This window comes from Eretmochelys imbricata, chromosome 14, assembly GCF_965152235.1.
Source record: "Eretmochelys imbricata isolate rEreImb1 chromosome 14, rEreImb1.hap1, whole genome shotgun sequence".
NCBI lineage: Eukaryota > Metazoa > Chordata > Testudines > Cheloniidae > Eretmochelys > Eretmochelys imbricata.
Genome location: NC_135585.1, coordinates 25,169,493 through 25,192,441, shown reverse-complemented (window position 1 = coordinate 25,192,441; position 22,949 = coordinate 25,169,493). Strand labels below are relative to the sequence as shown.

Below are 22,949 nucleotides of genomic sequence, written 5' to 3'. Positions count from 1 at the left end.
CGGTGTCACCCCTAGGCCTGTTAAAAGGGGTCGCTGCACAGTGATGTGAATCAGAGTGCTCTGAACCAGGGACTCTCAGGTGCTGGTGTGAAACACTTAGCAGGTTGCTGGGTTTCCTCTGCAGCTAAGCTAGTTTGGCCCCACACCTCTCCGTGATCAGCCACAGAGGGCATAGAGTCATCAGACTGCTGTGAAAATCCAGCCCTTGCGGAGAGTTTGGGCAAAGGATGCTGGGTATCCCCTAGAGCAAGCACAGCAAGGCAGAGGCAGTAACTATGGCACAGGAGGATTTTTCAGTTTGCAAACTCACTCTGCATTTGCAGATTCAATTCTGAAGAGTAAGGGCTCTCTCAACACGCATGAGTTTAGTCCCATTACCCTGCGCTGTGTCGGTGGCCTGTTGAGTGAGTGCTACGCGAGTATGCGCTGGCCCAATAAACCATAGCAGCCTTCCTGTAGGCCACGTTGATATTGTGACTCTGCACTTTGGGCGCTCTGACTCATTCAGATCTCTTTTCTCTTTGCTGCTGGAAGATGTTACATCACTCTCACCCAGTCTCTGCACCTGACCATGAGCGGCGCCCCAGCTGGGCCAGCAGGGACTGGCAAAACTGAGACGACCAAAGATTTGGGGCGCGCCCTTGGCATCATGGTGTATGTGTTTAACTGCTCTGAACAGATGGACTACAAGGTACTGGGTCTGACGTGATCCAGGGTTAGGTTGTGTCAGGGGAGCATCCAGGGGGAGGGGCAAGGCTGAAACGTATCAAAAGCCTAAGGCACTAAGGAACATCTGATGGGTCAGCGTGAGGTCCCTTTGGTTATCTGCCACTCTGCCAACTGTCAGGCTCCTCCTCCTCCAGTTTGAGCTGCATGCATGTACATTAGTCCCTGGGGAGCCAAGGATATGCTCCCCAGGGGCTAATGCTCTAGTGAGGCAGAGGCCAGCCTTCTGCTGTCCCCGGGGATCATTCTCCCTGTGGGACACTCTGCCTCTGGTGGGGCTGGCTACGAAAGGCCTGAGGCTGACCCAGCACGGGAGTTACAGCAGTCACCCCGGACTTGCCAGTTTTGCTTAAGACAAATACGTAACCATCCTGGAGCCCCATTATTTGTACAGTGGCTAGCTCAACAGGGTTCTGGTCCATTACCGGACTCCTGGGCTGTACTGTAATTCACGCCATAAATAATGCTCAGCATCTAGATCAGTGTGGACCTGGGCCATGACTACGGCTCCTTGGTGCTACAATAATTCAAATAAATAACAACAACAACATAGCACACTTTACTGGTAAGGAATGCAACTAGGGATTTTCATATTGGGTTGGGTCTGAAAGAGTGACAGTGACTGCAAAACCCAGATTACTTCGCCATTCGCTTTCTGAATTTGCTCTGTTACGGTTAGCGTTCTCCTTCAAGTATATGTCCCTGTGGGTGCTCCACCGTCAGACGTGCGTGCGCCCGGGCGCTCTCAATTGGAGACTGCAGAGTAGTTTCCGCAGGCCCACGCCTGCACAGAGCAGTGCTTCGTGGTCTGAATGAGGTCAGACAGGGAAGCAAAGCCCAGTGCTACTCTGTTCCCTCTCAGCTGCCTGCAGCTCAAGATGAAGAGTTCTGCTGTCTGCTTCCCTCAGCTCCCCACTTTAACTAGTGAATTCTTTATTTCATTTGTTTCTTTTAAGAGTTTCTTTTCGTTATCAGTTTCTGTTTGATGCTTTTATTTTATTTATCTTCTGTTGTATGTTCAGGGTGGAAGCTCCTTCCCCTCCTCCTCTTCTTTGATCTTTTGTTTTGTGTTATAGTGTCATTTGTTATGCCCCAGTCCCCAGGGTTTAAGACCTGTGAGACTTGCCACTGGTCCTTTCCCTGCAGTGATGGACACTCCAGCTGCCTGTGGTGTTTGGGGAATTCTCAAAACTCTTCTAAATGTACGGTCTGTGTGAGTTTCAAAGGCAGAGCCAAGAAGGACAAGGAGACTATACTTAAGCTCTTATTAATGGAGCATGGCCAGCTCCAGAGGGGTCTGCTTCCTCCATCAGCATCCACATTGCAGAGCATCTTGGTCATACTGACTGCCTCATTTGTAGCCCTGGGCAAAGCAATCTACCTCTCTGAGCAAGGAGCAGATCAGCTCATAAGACCCACTCTCAGGAGACTTCTCATCCTTCTAAGGGTGCGGCAGAGACTCCAGCTGAGTCCAGTACTGAGGCATTGGTACTGCGGAAGAAACCCGTTTGGTTATACCTACCACTAGGTCAATTACCGTGACTAACTTTTGTGTGAAGGCTATCGTAGCCCTCCACCCCCTTCCAGGTCCTTTTCTTCTGTGGATCCCATTATCTCTGATGAACCTGGCTCGCCAGTGTGGGGGAAGATCTACCAGAGCCACTTGCTGGCACCGCTGCAAGAGCAAGAGTTGAGACTTGCTTAAGTCTCCAGCCTTCGGTACCAAGTAGGACATCAGAGGACTCCCCCCACACACACCTTAGTTCAGGGGAAGATTCCTCAGACTAGGAGATCTCAGTATTGTGCTAGCCTACTCCTATGAGTCTCTTTCATGAAGAGGATCCTAGGGAATCTACCAGACATTGTAGGCCCAGAGATTATGATTATCACTGCAATTCCTTCCTTTATCTCCCTGCCCGGCGGGATTATTGGGACCTGAGGGGCCACTATGGTGACTAATTCCATGGAGAGCCTAAGAGAAAGCACTGGCACCCCCAGCATTCACAGACTGTCCTAAGGTACTGCACACCTTGGAACCGTATACTTCTCCAGTACCAACCGACGTACAGGAGGAATGAGAGTTTCAGGCTGAGGAGATTTCTGTAAAGATCTCTTCAGACGACGTGATAATGCCACCACCTCACTCCTACGCTGATAATATTAAGACCTTCCAGGACCTCATGAAAAGACTAATGGACTCACTTCAAAGCCCGCTGGAGGAAGTGCAAGAATGTAAACATTCCTTGGTGGACATCCTGAACATCAGTCCCCAGGGAAAGATTGCCCAAGTGCACATCCCCTATGGCAAACACCTGCCAAAATCCCACTGACCTGTAAGTGGGCAGAGCAGAAATACTACATCCCTCCAAAGGGAATGGAGTACTACTTCTCCCATCCTAGCCCCAGTTCCCTTGCACTGGATGCCACCAGTGAGAGGAACCATCAAGCTCGCTCTAGGCTCTCTCCATCGGATAAGGAATCCAAGTGGTAGGACTTGCTGGGAAGGAAGAGTTACACATCACCTGCTCTCCAGTTTGGCATTGCCAACTACCATGCCTTCATAGCACAATATGATTTCAACACATACTCTAAATTTACACACATTATTGATCGCTTTCCATGAGATCAGAAAGGTCAATTCCAGTCTATTATCACTGAAGGACATGTGGTTGCGAAAGCCTCTCTGCAAACTGCCTTGGACCCTTCTCAAGCTATGCCAAGACGGAGCAAGAGCTATTCCCGTAGCACCTGCTTGGCCAAGACAGGTGTGCTACTCACACCTCATCTGCCTTTTGGAGGCAACACCCCTCAAACTTCCTAACACTAAGGACCTATTGCCACAGAATTCAGGGTTCCTTACTCATCCTAGCCTCTCCTCCCTAAGCCTGAGAGCATGGCTCCTCAGTGGCTCTCAGGCATGGAATTGCCCTGCTTGGATAGAGTTCAATCAGTCCTCCTGTCCAGTAGAAAGCCCAGTACTTGCAAGACGAACCTGCAAAAGTGGAAGTGCTTCCAACCCTGGTGCTTCCTCCCATCTTCTCAAGCCTCAGAAGTTCCGTTCTCCATGATTATGGACTATCTGTTAGCACTAAAGACACAGGGTCTCTCAGTGAGCTGTATTGAGTACATCTGGCCACCACCACAGCCTCCATTTGCCCATCCAGGGCTTCTCAATCTTTGCCCGTCTGGCAGCAACCAGAGTTCTTCGGGCCTATACAACTTGCTTCCTCCCATTTGTCAACCCCCCTCCAGTGAGACCTCAACTTGGGTTTGAACACCCTAAGAAACCCCTCCCCCACATTTGAACCAATGGTGACCTGCTCTGCCCTCCAACTCTTCCTCGACATTTATCTAATTGCCATCACCTCAGCAAGGTGAATGGGGGAGCTGGGAGCATCCATGGCGGACCCACCGTACACTGTCTTTTACAAAGAGAAGGTTATTCTGGTTCCCCATCTTTACTTCCTCCCAAAGGTCTCCTCAGAACATAACATCAACCAGGAGAGTCACCTACCAGTTTTCTACCTAAAGCCTCACGTCTCCGGAGAAGAATCAAGCCTTCATGCACTGGATGTTAGGAGGGCCCATGCTTTCAATCTGAACAGGATAAAACCATTTGGGCCTTCTCCTTGCGTATTTGTATCAGTTGCAGATAGGATGAAAGACCAACTGATTTCCACACACAGACTGTCTAAACAGGTTTCAGGTTGCCTCATGACCAGCTGGGATGATGCTGTGGCACAGCTCCTTCACAGAGTAACAGCGTGCTCTGCTGGAGCTCTGTCCACATCTATGGCTCCACTGAAAGATGTTCCCGTAGCAGAATTCTGCAGGACTGCTACTTCATCTTCTGTCCATGCCTTTGCCAAACATGACACCATCTTACCTGCTTCCAGAGATGAAGCTACCTTTGGTGATGCCATCCTTCAAACTGTCCTGGACTTATCTCTCAGCACCCAATGAGTGGCTGCTTTGGAGTCTCCATGGTGGAACATCCATAGGGACAGATACTTGAAGAAGAAGGAGGTTACTTACATTACAGTAACTCAAGTTTTTCAAGGTGTTTTGTCTCCTGCCCGCCCTCCTTCCCTTCTGCTGTGGAGTTAGGCATCACTGTTGAGAAGGAACTGAGTGGTAGCAGGCTCGTGCCTCCCTATCTGCCCTCACTCAGAGCATGAGGCACGGTTCTGCACAGGTGCAAGCCTGTGGACACTACTTTCCAGATACCAGTTGAGAGTGCATGGAAGTGCACACATCCTATGGTGAAGCACCCATAGGGACAAAATACTGTGAAGAACTCAAGTAACTGGAAGGTCCATAACCTCTTTCTGTCTGTAAATCTTCCTCCATTGCAGTCCAGCTTCCCCTCCTGCTTGGAAATGCCTGTGATGTCATAAATTCAGCATTATGATTTCACTGTAGGATCAAAGAGGAGGATAAACTGGACTGTAAGGGAGAGATCTTGTCTGAAACCCAACTAGATTTCACTCGAACCATTTTGGGCATGGTGCATGTCCCTGACCCTAGGTTTAGATTTGTCCCACCCAAAGGAACAGTTATTTTCAGAGCAATGCAGCTAGTTTTGGTGAGTGTTGCCAGACCTCAACTACTAGCTAATATATCCTCTTTGGGCCAAACTCAGCACTTGCTTCCACCCTTTGTAGCCCCATTGTTACTGTAATCAGTGTATATGATGTAAATCAGAGCAGGATCTGACTCTTAAGTCTTGTCTTCACTGCAGCATTAATTTGGGCTTTTCCTGTGTTTCTTCTAGTGTTGTTCCCTTCCACACACAAGACCCCTAACCCAAGCATGCTGCTGCTGCCGCTTTACAACGAAGTTCTCTGGCCTGGCTGGAGTGTAGGCTAAAGCTGAAGACATGCTTACCTTGGTCTGATAACATGCCCACTTTGCACTGAGGACACAGGCTAAACCAGTGTACTTTTTGGAGCATGCTATATGATGCCCTTGTCAGCTCCTGCATAATGGTCCATCAGTTCAGAGAACACATGTCTGAAAATGACATCCACCAGCTGGTATCACTTCCAATCTAAGCCTTCCTCCTACTCAGTAAATAGTGTCTGCCACCTGAGCCAATATGTTCAGTCACCTCCCGGGCCTTATATCAGCATAGCCCTCCATCTTAAGATGGCCAGTATTAGGTGTCCACCTGAACAGCATGACTTTCCTTAAGAAACCTACATAAAACCGATCCCTCTGATGCATTCTCCTTACCAGATGTATTTCATTCTCTGAGTTCATAGCCAGGTAGCAGTTGGTCCTTAACACTAGATCTATGGGTGCTGATATGGCACCATTTCCATTTTTCTTCACCCCCCTGTGAGGCAGGGTGGTTATTCCCATTGAACTGATGGGAACTGAGTCAGACAGGGTCTGTCTACATTGCATTGTAAACCTGGGTTTGTGGGATCCCAGCTTGTGGATTCAGTGTTTCCAAGACTGCACTTCAGCATCCATATTACAATGTAAACCTGGCCTTACAATTGCTGGACCCAGGTCTCACGTCTTAGTGTGCAGGGTAGACAGTACCCAAAAAGGCTAAGGGCCAGATTTCCAAAGGTATTTAGGTGCCTAGTGGGATGTACAGAGCAACCTAAGCGAGTTAGGCACCTGATCAGGTATTTTTGAAAATCCAGCTTGGCACCTATCTGCACCAAACTACCCGTGGAAATCTGGCACTAAGTTAATTGCCCAAGGTCAAAGTCTGTGGTCAGGCAGAGAATTGAACCCGCATCGCCTAGGTCCCAGCTTAGCACCCCAGTCACTGAGTCATCCTTGCTCCTCTCCAGGAAAAACATTTGCTCCCTTCTTTGCTGAGATTGCTTCTCTTGTTCTGTTCTGGTTTCCTTCAGCTAAGGCCTGAAGTTCTATGGACACCTCAGCGCCTGTCCCATCTCAGTGCTGTCTGTGAACACTGACTGCTCTCTCTAGTGTGGGGATCTGGTCATTGGCCTTGAGAGGGTCCTGTGAAACCTCCTGCACCTTCAATCAGCTAAGCTGTCCAAATGTATTTTTATTCCTGTTCATCTGGTGCAGTAGAATGACTCTGACATCCTTGAATCATCTTTTATTCAGTTTGTGGGCCTCCCAGGAAGCAGGGCATCAGTAATTCAATACCAGTGACCTTTAAAAGGGATTCTAGTGCTTGTATATTGAAAATGTGCAATTAACAAATCATGTAGCACACTATGGAGAGCTATAAAGATTATAATTTATTGTGCCTGCTGTTTTGGTGCACTTTTCTGAACACCCACAGTATACTGGAGATTGTTATAAATAAATAGGGTGGAAAATAAATTATCCATTTTTCTCTGAAACTAATGCCATTGGCAATTTTGCTCTTGAACTTCTTTTGTTGCAGTCTTGTGGAAATATTTACAAAGGCCTTTCCCAGACGGGTGCCTGGGGTTGTTTTGATGAGTTTAATAGAATCTCAGTGGAGGTCCTTTCAGTGGTGGCTGTACAGGTAAGTGAAGAATACTCTCAGTAATGAACTTGGTGATTATTGCAGCCATCAAGCACCAAAGTCTTTGTGGTGGAGTTAAACCCAGGTGTAATTTTCAGCTGAAGCTTGAGTGCTGAAATTAAGTTCACTCGTGTCTACCACTTTCCACAGTTGCCTGATCGTTGTACAGTCCCATAGCATATGCATCAGGGTTTGTTTTTCTTTATACTGCACCAACAAACATCAGATGGCCAGGCCCCTTCTTGCACAACTCCTGTGTGTCCTGTACATTTTGAATAGAGACTTTTGCTATATCAGGTGTAGCCTGAGAGCCACCGAAGCATTATTAACATGCTGTAACATGCTCTGCCATTGGGGTTCTTTCACGGGCTGTGATAACTCCCCTTCCCACAAAGTATTTGCACTCTGCTGAGGGTGGCAGGTCATATCTTTGCTTTAGAATTAGAAAAGAGACACAGCCCTCATCCTTGACCAGTGTAGAGAGCCATATGATGCCCTTGCTCAGCCAGTTCTTCCAAATGATAGATTTTTTCCCCAATTTGCACATCACTTGCTTTTGCATGATGCTGTGACTGAAACTGGTACCTCATAGCTAGAATAGCCCAGACCCTTCATGCACCCACCATTGTAGGCACCTTATTTTTCTCCATCGGACAGAAAAGTGGAACCAAGCAGAGCCATGCTTGATCATTTTGAGGGAAATTCTTATGGCAACTTTTCACATGCAAAATTATTCTACTAGGATGATGAGAATTTGTATTATTAACCCCTTGTGCAACAATTACAAAGCTTAATTTTAGTGCTGAGAACTGACTTTACCGTAACCTACATGCTTATCGTGGCCAGTAAATCTGTCTCTTTCCATATGGAGACGAGATGGAAATAGGTTTTTATGTGGGGAAGAGGGATTCTCGGGCTGATTCAAAGCCCACTGAAGTCAGTGGGAGTCATTCTGCTGGATCTCCCAGGGAGAGCTACAGCCTTTATGCATGTATATATTGAGGATACATTGATAGCACAGAACCATGGAAAGCAGAGATGGGAAAGAGCTATTAAATCTTCTTCCCCACTTTGCCTCTTGCTTTTCTTCCTTCCAACATGACAAGTTTCAGAGTAACAGCCGTGTTAGTCTGTATTTGCAAAAAGAAAAGGAGTACTTGTGGCACCTTAGAGACTAACCAATTTATTTGAGCATAAGCTTTCGTGAGCTACAGCTCACTTCATCGGATGCATACTGTGGAAACTGCAGAAGACATTATATATACAGAGACCATGAAACAATACCTCCTCCCACCCCACTCTCCTGCTGGTAATAGCTTATCTAAAGTGATCACTCTCCTTAAAATGTGTATGGTAATCAAGTTGGGCCATTTCCAGCACAAATCCAGGTTTTCTCACCCTCCGCCCCCCCCACACAAACTGAGGATTTGTGCTGGAAATGGCCCAACTTGATTACCATACACATTTTAAGGAGAGTGATCACTTTAGATAAGCTATTACCAGCAGGAGAGTGGGGTGGGAGGAGGTATTGTTTCATGGTCTCTGTATATATAATGTCTTCTGCAGTTTCCACAGTATGCATCCGATGAAGTGAGCTGTAGCTCACGAAAGCTTATGCTCAAATAAATTGGTTAGTCTCTAAGATGCCACAAGTACTCCTTTTCTTTTTCTTTCCAACATGTTTCTGGTCCTTTTCTCATGATCCCTAGCCTGAGAGTTTGAATTTTCATTCCAGAGGTTGCATACTAAGGCTTGCATTACATGTGTCAATGTCATAATAAGATAAAGGTGACATCAGGAAATAGTAACCAGTAAGGAGGTTAGAGCTGTGCTAGTTTTGGATGAAACGAGCATTTTTTGCCCAGAAGCAAAACTAGCCCAGGTCCATACAAATCTTTGCTAAACATTCTTTTCACATTCACCTTTGGCACCACAGGCAGGAAAAGGGGGGTCACTGAAAGGTGTGCCCCTAACCAGTGAATTTCCTTGCTGGTTCCCCAAGGGACTCACTGAAACCTGGCAGATTCAGCTGAGTTATGCTTTGAGTGTTGAGAGCATATGATTCCAAACTCAGAACAAAACACGGAGGGTGTGAAACCTGCAGGCTGCACCCAGAAAATTTGGTGAGGTCAAACTGGCCAAGCTATAAGTGCCCATTTCTTTATGTCACTGGTACTCAGCCTCTTCATACTGGGGTCTGCTTTTCCACACCAAGAACCCCCGAGACCCTCCTCCAGTGTAGCTGGGGTCTAGCCATGATTTGGCTCTATGGGAAGGGCAATGCTGTCACAACCCCCTGACACTTGTTACTGACCCCCGAGCTGAGAAGCCCTGGGCTAAATGGACAAGGTCAGGCTAACTGGCTGGATTTCTCTTACATCACATTACATTTTGTAAGTAAGTGTGAAAAACCGGGACACTTTTTTCAGGGGGTGGGGGTATAGTGTATATAAAACAAAGCCCATAATATTGGGACAGTCTAGATAATATTGACATGTCATAAGCATTAGATCACCTGACATCCCCAAAGAAGCACCTGACTGCTTAGATGAGTTTATGAATCATTCTTTCTTAACTTGTGTTTTGTCACATTACAGTTTAAAGTCCACACTAAAGGGGGTCCTTGAGGATATATAAATAAAAAGGGAAGCTTGACCGAAGGAACCCAGAGATGACTCAACTTTGAATGGTTCTTTCTCCAGGAGTTAGAATGCTGCAACTGAATGAGCGGCACTAGTGCTGTTCTGTCACCATGTTTGCTAGCTGCCATTAGGAGCAGCCGTGGCAATATGTCATGGGTTGTCTTATTCATACTGCTAATGTCAGTATGGTTTCTTACAGAAGAAAGGCAATCGGTCACAATTTAAGACAGCTCAGTGCTGTTCTGATTCCACTAGTGAAAAAATGGGGAGATCCTTTCCCTCACTGAAAATAATGTTAAGTAAAACATTAGTTAGCATTAAAAGATTCAAATCTGCTGTGAACTTGATAAATGAGAAGTATAGAGATGTGATCAATAAAATGAGCAACAAGAGAAACAGGAAGTTAATAGAAGGAACAGAGTAGGTGGCACATAGCTATATTTGTTATATAGTATTTGATACAGTGTCTCATGAAATATTACCTAAGTGATCTTACTCAAGTGCTCTGCTAGTTCGGTGTCAGTTTGCTTGGGAATAATAAAACTTCCCTACAGCATCTTGCAGGAGTGCAATGAGGAGGCCCCAGGTTCTCCCACTTGGCCATAGACACTGCCCGGTAGGAGGGGAGGTCTCAGTTGGTCCTAGTCTCTCTGATGGGAGAGGAGTGGAGGAGAGAGATCCCAGCTGATCTCTCTCACCTGGCTTCCTGCTTCCCAGAACCACTGGGCTACCATCTCCTCATGCTTCCTCCTCCATCTCTTCTGTGCCCATGCCACCTGGCAGGTAACCTGGGCCCCCTTCTTAGGAAAATTCTGGTTGCACCCCAGGCACCTGTGAGCAGTACTGGCTGGGGGGCATCAGATAGCAGATGGGGGGGCGGGAAGGGTTTGTAGTACTTCTGTCAGGCTGGTGACACTGCCTTGGGAATTGCGAATTACAGATGGTGCCATGGACAACCCTCAGGCCTTTCCAGCCTCTGTCGCTGTGTCTGGCCCAGTGTTAGACAAGGAGGATGGGTGGGTATTTCATCCTGGTGTGAAGTGTGATGATAATTTTTCAGACCATCCTTGGGTTGAGGGCTGAGGTCAGGTAACAGCACTCTGGTGGGCTAAGTTGAGCTGGTGAGATGCTGTAATCTCTGCAATGGTTCTGACGGGGTTCTATGGTTGCGGCTGTGGGAGAGTCCTCCTTCCTCTATAGTGATGGCTCAGGTTTTTATGAACCACTTGTAAGTTATTTTGTGTATCAGTTCTCTGCTTTCATTTGTAATGGTTGGAGGTTAATAAACAGTGTCATAAGCAAAGTTTAAGTCGAGAGTGTTTCCACCTGTGTGACTGGGACAAATGGCTACTTTGGGAGAGTTCCATAGCTGTCCTGAAAGATGATGGTCCCTAGATTAGTGGGTTAGAAGTGCCATCAGATTATCTCCTTTAGCTCTGAGAAGAAATTTGTGGAGCTTTTGGGTTGTCTGCAGATTACTTAGATTCCTGCTGTGTGTCAATTGGATTCAACCATCAGATGATTTGTCTCTCTTCTGTGGTTTTAGCAGCCTTCAAATGGTCCTGCCTACCAGGAGAGCAAGGCTGGCTGTGAAATTTCAGACGCTATCCTAAAATAGTGGAATCTTAGATAGAGTTGTATCATCCTAAAAGTATAACTGGGTTCAAAAAGAATTAGATACTTTCTTGGAGGATAGATCTATCAATGGCTCTTAGCCAAGATGGTCAGGGATGCATCCCCATGCTCTGGGTGTCCCTGAACTTCCACCTGCCAGAAGCTGGGACTGGGTGACAGGGGATGGATCACTCGATAAATTGCCCTGTTCTGTTCATTCCTTCAGAAGCATCTGGCACTGGCCACTGCTGGAAGACAGGGTACTGGGCTAGATGGACCACTGGTCCGATTCAGTATGGCCATTCTTATCCTTATCTTTACCTGGTAGCAGTCTTCCTGCTATGGAGCATAAAGGTGGAGAGCAAAGGAGGCCTCTGTAGGCAAGGCCCTGGATACTGTACAGCACATTGGACCCATATTCTGTAATGTGCATTTGTTATGAGAGATCACCTCTCTGTGACATACCACCACGGTGGAGATCAGCAGCGGTGCCCAAGCTGGGAGCTCCCTGACTATGAATGAGAAGGAGTGTCTGTCAGGGTATTCTCTGGGAGGGGCCATGGGTTTGGAATGCTCTCCCATGCCTTGGTGTGCCAGAGCCTGGAGTGGTGAGCCTTCCAGGCATGCTGCAAAGCCCAGATTTTCCCACTCTGGGGTCAGGCTGTTGAGGTTTAGTGTGGGCTGAGAGAGAGACTTAAGGGCAGTGCTTTTGTTTGTGTGGTGATTTCTCATTTATGGGACAGGCGCCCAGAGCACTAGATGGGCTCCTGAAATTGTATTCTAAAAATTGGAAGTAGTAAATAAATAAATAACATTACAGTATCATACAGTAGCACCAGTTTTTACATGAAATGGTTATACCATTATGAAACTCCCAGGGAGAATATGTAACACTGCTTCTGTGTTCCATTTATTTGCATTGGAGCACAAGAAAACAAAGTGAAGGTGTATGTTTAATGTCAGTGCAGCTTGTCCTATTGGAAAGTATTTTTGGACTACATCTGCCTAGGGCAGGGGTTCTCAAACTTTACCACAGCACAGAGCATGTTTTTAATATATTGATTGTCTCACAGGTCCCCTCCCCTGATATTTGGGATTGCACCAGGGCTCTGTGAACCACAGTTCGGGAGCCTTTGGTCTAGTCTATAGAATAGATACATTTGTACATTATACATTGATTGATTTATTAATCACTGCTGGAATCCTGTGTCCAGTTCTGGTGCCCACAGTTCAAGAAGGATGTTAATAAATTGCAGAGGATTCAGAGAAGGGTCAGAAGAATGATTAAAGGATTGGAGAACCTGCCTTACAGTGACAGACTCAAAGAACTCAGTCTATTTAGCTTAACAAAGAGAAGATTAAGGGGTGACTTGATCACAGTCTGTAAGTACCTACATGGGGAACAAATACTTAATAATGGGTTCTTCAGTACAGAACAAGCCAATGACTGAAAGTTGAAGCTAGACAAATTCAGATGGGAAAGAATACATACCGTACATTTTTAACAGTGAGAGTAATTAGCCATTGTATCAACTTACCAAAGGCCATGGTGGATACTCCGTCACTGACAATTTTAAAATCAAGATTGGATGTTTTTCTAAAAGATCTGCTCTAGAAATTTCTTTGGGTCAGTTCTCTGGCCTGTGTTATGCAGGGGGTCAGACTGGATGATCACAGTAGTCCCTTCTGGCTTTGGAATCTATGAATCTATGATAACTGGGGATTTTTGTCCCTATTGTAGTTTGCATTCCAGTGTCATATAGGTTTCCTGCCCAGCAAACTGTACAAAGTTGTTAGTAAAAGAACAGCTATAAACCACAGACTTCTCAAGGGGACCCAGCAGAAATAAGTTAGCACAGATACTATACTGTGGTCTGTTCTTTATAGCTGAATGCTCAAACTAAAACAGTGACTCCGGTTCTCAGGTGAAAAGTATACAGGATGCCATAAGGGACAAAAAGCAACGTTTCAATTTCCTTGGAGAAGACATCAATTTGATTCCTTCTGTTGGCATTTTCATTACAATGAACCCTGGCTATGCTGGACGAACTGAACTGCCCGAGAACTTGAAAGCTCTTTTCAGGTAAGGTTCAGATCAGCTTTTGTGCCCCATTTAATAAACTAGTTCCTTCACTTTTGTCAGTGTCGTCAGGGGACTCAGAACACAGCTGCCTTTCCATTCACTTTTATTAATAGATAGCTCAGATCTTGGACAAAAAGTCTTGGTTTATGATCGTACAGGGAAGAGAAAGAGGCACAAGTCTCTGAGCTGTTAAAAGCAGCTTTTGGCAGCTGGCTGGCTCAGGGGCATGGTGATGGAATCCTTTCATCACAAGGTCAAATCTGGCCCAGGCTGGTGGTGGCCAAAGGTTGTTGCCACCTCATGGTTATTCAGCAGCCTCTGCAAAATGGATTGGCCAGTCCAGTTCCTAGTGTGACACATTACAAACCCTACTGTCAGTTCATATTCATTGGCCCTAGAGCTGAGCAAAGAATTGATCATTGGTGGGTGGCCTGAAAAGATGAGGGAAAAAACAGTTTTTCTAAGCAAATACTTTTTTTTTTCTGAAACAAAAAACTGAAAACATTTTGTTAGGTCAAACAAAATGTTTCTATTGTTTATTCAAAGTGACATTTTCTAAACAAAATACCGATTGAAAACAAAATGTCGAAATGGTTCACAGTGTAAATGTCAAATTGAACGGTTTGACATTTCCAATTTTATTTTTTATTTGCTTTTCAGCCAAAACTGTTTCCCAAATTCAGCCTCCATTCATGCCCACAAAATGCTTTTTTTTTTTGGTGAACTTACTGTTTGTCCAGAAGATCTTGCCCAACTCTGATTAGCTCAATGTCCGTCTCAGCAGAGGGGCCTAGTATGGCACAGACCGTGCTGACAGAGCTGCCCTCTCAACCCTTGTGATGACCCCTTTCACCCTGGAGAGCAGTAAGTCCTGGGAGGCTTGCCTCACCATGGCCCATGCCATACCTCTTCTAGACGCGGAGGAGACTTAGGGCCAGTTGTTTAAGGATATTTAAGCACTTAAAGATGCAGGTAGGTACCTATCTGCATCTTCAGGTTCCTAAATACGTTTGAAATCTGTTCCTTAGGGTATGTCTGCACTGCAATTAAACACCCGCGTTTGGCCCATGTCAGCTGACTTGGGCTTGCAGGGATTGGGCTTGCAGGGATCGGGCTAAGGGGCTGTTTGATTGCAGGGTAGCCATTTGGGGTCGGGTTAGAGTCCGAACATCTACGCCACAGGTTTATGAGCCCCAGTTAGCTGACTCAGGGCAACCATAGGTGTAGAAGACATACCTGTGTAGCCAGAGCTCGGTAAGCACCTTTCATTGTATTGGCAAAACACCCTCACTATCTGACAGTCACATCTGCTGTCAGCAGCATCACCCTGCTCCCTAGGGCCATCCCCTCTGTAGAACACTATTGCCTGCTTTGTAGGCCCTTATGTTTTCTTGCAAATATGCCAAGCTATTTGACAAACAGAGCTGCCACCAGAGTATTATAGGATGGGAGGGGGAATACCAGGAGTTACACCTCTGGGCTCAAAGAGGGCTGGGGTTCTGAATGAGGGTGACTATATCAATTAGTGGCTTCCAGCCATGTCCTGCAATGAGTAGGGGTGCCAGAGAGACCCATGTGCCAGCAGCATGAGCCCCTCTGTCTTTGACTCTCTCTGTGCCTCAGGCTCTCTCTCCCCCGCCCTCCGATCCTGTCAGCATGTGAAGAGACCGTAGCCAGCTTGTCCTCCTTTGTCTCTGAGCTTGGGCACTGACAATGTGTTGGGAGTGATCTGTCCCAGCCTTTGCATTAGTGAAAGTAGTTGCCTTAGTCTGGGTGGCGCTTAGACTTCCAAGGTGAAGTCAGTGTTTCTCTCCCTTCCCCTCACATTACACGTTGTCTGCATTGACATCAGTCTGTATCAGTTAGTGCCTGAGATAGGGTGAGTACACAGAGCTGCTGCTTGTCTCGAAGATTGATTTTGTAGCCGCGATATTAAGTTGTTTGTAACTGGTGTAGGAGACATTATTGGTGAATCCTCATCATGGGAGGTTTTTAAGAGCAGGTTGGACAAACCTCTGTTGGGGATGGTCTAGGTGTACTTAATCCTGGGGCATGGACTAGATGACCTTTCAAAGTCCCTTCCAACCCTACATCTCTCTGATTCTACAATTGTAGCTTTGTGGGCTTTTTGTTTTACATGCCTCCTCAGAATCGAAACCAACCCCGGCCTCAGCTATCCCTCTCAGTCACAGTGCTGAAACTCTTGCCAGCAAAGTTGTGTTTGTTCCTTGGTTGAAGCGGAAATGTAGCTCTATAATTATTTTTCCCATCCTTGCTTTTAGGCCATGTGCAATGGTTGTGCCAGACTTTGAACTGATCTGTGAAATCATGTTGGTGGCTGAGGGGTTCATTGAGGCACGGTTGTTAGCCAGGAAATTCATTACTCTTTACCAATTATGCAAAGAGCTTCTGTCCAAACAGGTGAGTCTGTTTCATGAGCTATAAAGCGCAATTAAATATGTCAGTCTCCTAATGACCAGTAACACTAAGTTCTACCCCCCCCCCGCTCTCCTGCTGGTAATAGCTCACCTTACCTGATCACTCTCATAACAGTGTGTATGGCAACACCCATTGTTTCATGTTCTCTGTGTATATAAATCTCCCCACTGTATTTTCCACTGAATGCATCCGATGAAGTGAGCTGTCGCTCACGAGAGCTCATGCTCAAATAAATTTGTTAGTCTCTAAGGTGCCCCAAGTCCTCCTTCTCTTTCTACTCTAAGCTCTGACCAACTTGACTGACACGTGTAAGTGCACATCCACAAGATTCCCTGCATGCAGGCACTGCTGATTAAGGGAAGACGTGCATGGGGTACTGTAATTGGCACGTTGTGTAAACGGGGTAGTGGGGGGGAAATGTGGGTCTGTCTGCTACTGTGTTTGTACAGTGCTAGCACAATGGGCCCCGTTCTTGGTTGCCCCACAGCCAGCAGCTTCTCCTACCATAATAAACATGCTGAATCATAATAATTTTGAGTGTCTCGGGTTTAGTAATGGAAGAAGGAGCCTTTCATCTTTTGGCAGGTAGTTAAAATCCAGCGCAGGTTTGTAGCAACAGGACTTCATGGCCATATGATTGCGTCCTTGGAATGTATATGAAATGAATTGGTCAGTCTCAGGAGAGGAGGGTGGAGGGACAGAAGGCTGGAGGTCAGCTGGAGTGAGGAAGGAGAGACTTTGAGAGGGGGATAAAGGGGGTGACCCAGCAGCCAATCAGCAGAGAGGTATGAGTGTTCTGAGTTAAAACTCTTGTCAGCAGCCTGATGACATCATCAGTGTCCCAAGATGCCTGCTGCTGTTACTGCTTCTGTGTTGGCTCCTGCGGGCCGAGTCTCTGCCCATGGGTTGGCTCCACCCTAGTGTTCCTTCCTTCTCTGGGCCCGCATGACTGGGGGAAGGATGAAGTTGCATGGGGCCTAGTGCCCCTGGAGCTGGGGTCCAGGGGGGCACTGGAGGGGCAGAGGGGTAGGGTCTGATCTCCTCAGCTCCTCCCAGTGCTGCTGTACTTACTGAATTCTATATCAGCTGAATCCCACCTAAGGAAGGTGGGGTTGGAAGTCCTAGCAGCCAGACTGCTACTGCATTCTGTAGCAAGGACTGTGCAGATGGAAGAAGATTCAGATGAATTTCTGCTGTTGGGTTACATGGCCATTTGGAACTGTCTGCTTCCTTGTTTTGTATTCTGGCAAGCCAGCTAAGTGTAAATGACTCCTTTCACTCTGCCCTGTTTAGGATCACTATGACTGGGGCCTGCGTGCAATTAAGTCAGTGCTGGTTGTTGCTGGCTCCCTTAAGAGAGGGGACCCTGATCGTCCTGAAGACCAGGTTCTTATGCGCTCTCTTCGTGACTTCAACATTCCTAAGATTGTGACAGACGATATGCCAGTGTTTATGGGGCTGATCGGGGATCTTTTTCCTGCTTTGGATGTCCCCAGAAAACGAGACCTGAGTTTTGAATCATTTGTGAAACAGGCTGTGTTAAACCTCAAACTGCAGGCTGAAGACAACTTTGTACTCAAAGTAAGCGAGAGATTCTTTCATCCCAACTTCAGACCTTTACTTAACCTTCAGTATTCTCTTAACTAATAAGTAAGCCTGCGAGTCTGTCACAGAAGTCACGGAAGTCATGGTTTCTGTGACTTTCCGGGACTTCTGCAGTGGCCAGTGCAGCTGACCCCAGGGCCGCTCCGAGCAGCACCAGTGGCTCCCAGCCCCTCCCCCCACAGCAGCACCAGCAGTGCCCTGGAGCCTTCCCCCAGCACCAGCGGCAATCCAGAGGCCCCACCAGAGCAACAGAGGCCCCCCGACACCTGCCCCAGAGCAGCAGTGGTGTCCTGGAGCCCCCCAGAGCACCTAAGATTTAGTCAGGGGTATTTATAGTTCAAGTTGTGGACAGGTCTTGACTGGCCACACCTCATTTTAAATTGAGCCATATTGTAGAATTCCACAAACTGCACTTTGGGCACTGCTAGCTCGGTGCTGGTGTAACAGTAATTAATGTTAAGACTTTGCCACTGGTATTGTTAGTAAAAGTCACGGACCGGTCGTGGGCAATAAACAAAAATTCACAGGAGCCCTCGACCTGCCTGTGACTTACTAAAAATGACTGGGAGTGGGGGAAGGAATGACAGCTGAAGCCCCATGGGTGCAGGGGACTGACAGCCCGAGCCCTGCTGCAGCGGGTGGGGGGACTGATAATCCAAGCCCCATCACCACTGGCTGGGGTCACAGCCCGGGCTCCAGCCCTGGCCTAAGTCTTAGGATGGGGCCACACAGTCCCAGCTCTGGCCCCAGCTGCAGCTCCTGACAGCTGAAGCCAAAGAAGTCACAGAGGTCCATTAAAAACATGGAATCTGTGATTTCTGTGATCTCTGTGACTAAATTGTATCCTTAACAATAATGCAATGATTCTGTTCCGCTTTGCAAGGAGACACCGTTATGAGAGCAACTGGCTTAATAGTCCCATGTGGCTGCTCAATAAAGCAGGACTTGTGGTTGTTAATTTGGTCTGAAATTCGGTGGGCTTTCTAGTTGATGTCTCTTGCAGGTGGTGCAGCTGGAAGAGTTGCTGGCTGTGCGGCACTCTGTCTTTGTAGTGGGTAATGCTGGCACAGGCAAATCTCAGGTACTGAAATCTCTGAATAAGACTTACCAGATAATGAAACGACGACCTGTCTGGACAGACCTCAACCCCAAAGCAGTCACCAATGATGAACTTTTTGGCATCATCAACCCAGCAACGAGAGAATGGAAAGATGGTAGGTGTGTTTTCACATAAACCACTGACCAGAAAGGGTATTTCTGTAAACTTTGTAAACAACAATAATAATATTAATAGTTCATTGCTCTTATGTGGTGGTTTTCAATAGATCTCAAAGCACAAACACACATCTAATATCTACAGTGTATTAATGCTTTATTGCTGATGGAGCACATGGGATTCTTTAGCCAGTCGGACTTTCAGATGAAAATTGCTCTCGAATAAATCTTGTTTTAACCTAGCTACCCTAAGAATCAGCTGTCCTGCCCATATACAAGAGACTCAAAGTTCCTAACCTGGACAGGCTGCTGCTAATGATGGACTAAACTAGAAAGCGCTGAGTACTTTCAAACCAGGAATGCTGTAACTATGGTGAGAATGAGCTGGGCACCATGTTCCACTCCATCTCACCCTCTCCGTGCACACATTTCACCATGTTCTCACCATTAATAGCATAGCCACAGCAGCACTTATGGAAAGTGTAACAGGACGCAGACTCACCGGCGGCACCTCCTGCTGGTCGTCTCAGGGAATTAGCATTCCAGCCTCCAGAGTGCCCTCTTCAGGCCGGTGTCTCGCCTTGCTGCTGGCTCCCGTGTCCCTCCCAGGACCCCAGTGCCCCTTTCACTATGTGCTGCCCCCTGGCGTTACCCCACAGTTCTGGGTCTCCCACGCCCAGAGGAACCCCCCAACCACTATCCCTACCTCGCCTCAGTCGTAGGCTCCTGCCAGTCACCAGCTAGCTCCCGCGCTAGATTGCAGTATGAGCCACTCATCACAGGCAAAGTTGGGTTCAGACCTACTGCCTCTGCCTATCCATGGCTGCCCCTGCAACCCCCGTACCTAATAGGCCTTCCCAGGCCTGCAGCCTGGGGCTTTCCTAGGCCAGAGCTCCCCGGCTCCCTTGGCCTTTCCCCAGCCCTGCTCCAAACTAGGTCCTCTCTTCAGGTCTCTGCAGCCAGGTCCCTCCCTCTCAGAGCTAGCGAGAGAGTGCTCTCTTGCTCCCGGGCTTCCCTGATTTTTATAAGGCCCGATGGGTCTGTTTGGGGCATGGCCCCCAGCTGTGGCTGCTCTGCCAATCAGCCCATCTCTTCCCCTGCCCCAGCCCTCTCCCAGGGCTATCTTAAATCCCTCTGGGCCCGAGCGGGTGTCCACCCCGCTACAGAAAGGTTTCTCTGGCCTCAGAAATTACTTCTGCTTGCCACATGCTCTCTTTTTAACCCACCAGCGCTGCTGACTGGCTAACAGTAAGAGAGACACGTCTTCCCTGGTGGGCAGATCTCAGCCCATTTGTGACCACTAGGCCAGACCGCCTATGCCCTGGTCCCTTAAGCAGAGGAAGGCGAAGGAAGAGGCTGCCAATAAATCATACCCAACTGTCCTCCTTCCAAGAGATAAACTGCCCATTCGTCCCTAGAATGTATTCTGCCTTTGACCCCCTACAGTGCCAGTTTCATCTGATTGTAACTACAGACCTTAAATCACAAGTGACAGAAACAAAGTGCAGGTCACAGATGAGGCTGTGGAGTCTGACCTGAGTGAAGGCAAGGACTAGCTTTGGTCAAACAGTGCCTGGAGTGAGCCCACACCAGGCAGAGCTGAAAATCACATTCCACTCCAAGGGGGCCTCTGCTTTTAGGGACATTGTAAAGGGACTGGCTGATGTTTCGTGAGCCAGTGCTTTTGCGGGAGCTTGTCCTCATTCTACCCAGGCTTAGGAACTCCCCACTGCAATGTTTTTTTTTCATCAGCTGCCCCGACAACTGTGTTTCTTGTAGCCGTAACATCAGTGAGGTGAGTCAGAGAGCTTCCGCAGCTCACTCTCCTTACACAGCCTAACAAAAGTCTGCATTCTCATGCTAAATTGACCCCCACTCAGTCACTGATTTTCTTCTGAATCAGACTGTTTGCCTGTTTTCTTCCCTAAACTACATTCATTCCTAGGGGAGGGCAGGTTTCACACATTGCCTACTAAAAGGTCCCTTAATAGGACTCTAAAAGGACTTAGTACAACCAAACTTGTCTGTTGATTTCCCTTTCTCCCTAGTTTATGGCATATAGAGACAAGGTTAGTGGAGGGGTGGTTTCTTCTCAACCGCTGTCATAATGGATTGGGATCTGGACTGTGAGATGCTATGTGTCTCCGTCCCCAATGGTATCAGAACAAATACAACTCAGTCTGAGGCAGTTTCTGGAGCATGCATCCATAATGTCCCTATGGTAGAATTTGTGCGTAGCGGGAGTTCAGCTCATACCTTTATGAAGCGTTATTCTCTTGACCTGACCTCAAAATCGGATGCCTTTTTCCTATGAGCCACCCAGCAGCCGTTGTTTAAGTTGTCTTACCTGAAACCCACCTCTGTGTTGGAGTAGAGTGCCGGAGCAGATTGACATTCCCAACTCCCATCTCCATGTTTTTGGAGTCCATGTTGGATTGTGAGGAAGTGGAATAAACTGAGTGTGCATGGCAGCCACACCTCCTTTAGACATTACGGCTATCCTCTGTAACTCTTCATGGCTTGGGACATAATCAAGGGCCACAGCTTTCCGGTGGTTTCTGGCTTTGGTGCAATGTCTAGGTGTGTCCCAAGAGCAGAGGGCTCTGTACTGACAGTCTTCTCCAAGAACTCCAGTTCCAGCTGAGAAACTCCTTTTCTTCCTCCTTTTTGGTTTTTGCCTGCCTCCAGTTCCTCTACTCTGGATTGCGCAAGAAAATGCTCACCCTGGGCAAAAGCCATGGTTTTGAGGATTTGCCAAAAGAGAGACATTTTTTCTGCTTGCTTGATACTTTTCATGCAGCCCAAAGTCTCTCTTGGTATTTTAATGTGAAAGTATTTGTGCACTGACGAATGATAGTTTTGAGGCATTTTGTTCTGTTCTACAGCATTTCTGCTATATTCCCAGCATTCTTGTTCTTATCATTAATTATTTGCTTCCCCTGAGACATTTTATTTCCTCAGTCTCCTTGATTTCACTAGCATGTGGTTCTGTCATTCACGCATTCTGTTCTTGTTCTCACCCCCCATCTCTCTAATTCAAAGCCATGACCCAGTGCTTAATGCACCTTGAGTTCCCTGGCAGTACTTCCAGCTGATGAAGCAGTTTTAAGAAATTCCAAGTTATACTCAAAACAGTTTTCCAAACCTTTATATTGTTTAATATACTTCCTCCTTTCCCTGTTAGTGTAGAGTACCCACTAGTCACTGTTTTCTTGCCCTCAACACTCCCCAACAGTAACGAGTTGCACACCGGCCTGCCATCTTTTTCATTGATATTAATTGATAACGTTCATTTTCCCCCCAAAGCAGATTAGTCTGATATCCTGTAACATGTTTTTTTACGACTTGAATCATAAAATGCACTGAGATTTTAATTTGGCATTTAAGAAGGACGTTGTAGAAAACTGATTGGGCAAGTTCCAGATTCCGTGATCATGAAGGAGTGTGTGTCATCTTTCTAGGACTGTTTTCATCAATCATGCGAGAGCTGGCCAATGTCACACATGATGGTCCCAAGTGGATGGTGCTGGATGGTGATATCGATCCAATGTGGATTGAATCTCTCAATACTGTTATGGATGATAATAAGGTAATTGATATTCTTTGATCAACACATAAGAGAAATACATAGGTTGAGACAATAGCTCATAGTATGAAAGAGTTGTTACTGTGTTTCTTCAAATAAAAATAAACAACATCATGCAAAGAAAATGTTACATCTGGAAAACAGCACAAGGCATTAATTTTCAGGAACATGTTATTGAACTGGAGTGGTGCAGGTAACGTTGTTCTGCTGCAGTCAGTACATTGAAATCTCACAGACTCATAGACTTTAAGGCCAGAAGGGCTTTAGAACCTTTTACTCTTGGTTTTAATTTCCTTTGCAAAGTCCAGCTCTGCTTGGCTTTTGGCAGTTCTCACTTTGTACCTAGACTTTCTAACATCCAAGAGGTAGCTTTCCTTGCTGATCCAGCCTACCTTTCATTCCTTGTAGGCTTTCTCTTAATCACCTGCTCGAGATGCTTCATCCAGCTTGGTTTGCAACCCTTCCCCTGTGCATTTTCCCCTCTTGCTCAGGATGTAGGCTTCAGATAGTTTCTGTAACCTTTACTTAAAGTAATTGTAAGCCTCCTCCACA

The 22,949-nt window shown here is 46.8% G+C and overlaps 1 protein-coding gene across 1 annotated transcript in view; it reads left to right on the top strand.

The window, feature by feature from the left end:
• The window catches only part of DNAH9 (dynein axonemal heavy chain 9), a 398,671-nt gene that overhangs the window by 91,795 nt on the left and 283,927 nt on the right, over nucleotides 1-22,949 (top strand). Inside the window, exons 27-33 of the mRNA XM_077834481.1 lie at nucleotides 535-691; nucleotides 7,109-7,213; nucleotides 13,395-13,552; nucleotides 15,835-15,973; nucleotides 17,285-17,572; nucleotides 18,600-18,810; nucleotides 22,273-22,400. Coding sequence (XP_077690607.1) covers nucleotides 535-691; nucleotides 7,109-7,213; nucleotides 13,395-13,552; nucleotides 15,835-15,973; nucleotides 17,285-17,572; nucleotides 18,600-18,810; nucleotides 22,273-22,400 — 1,186 coding nt within the window. The remainder of the gene's footprint in view (nucleotides 1-534; nucleotides 692-7,108; nucleotides 7,214-13,394; nucleotides 13,553-15,834; nucleotides 15,974-17,284; nucleotides 17,573-18,599; nucleotides 18,811-22,272; nucleotides 22,401-22,949) is intronic.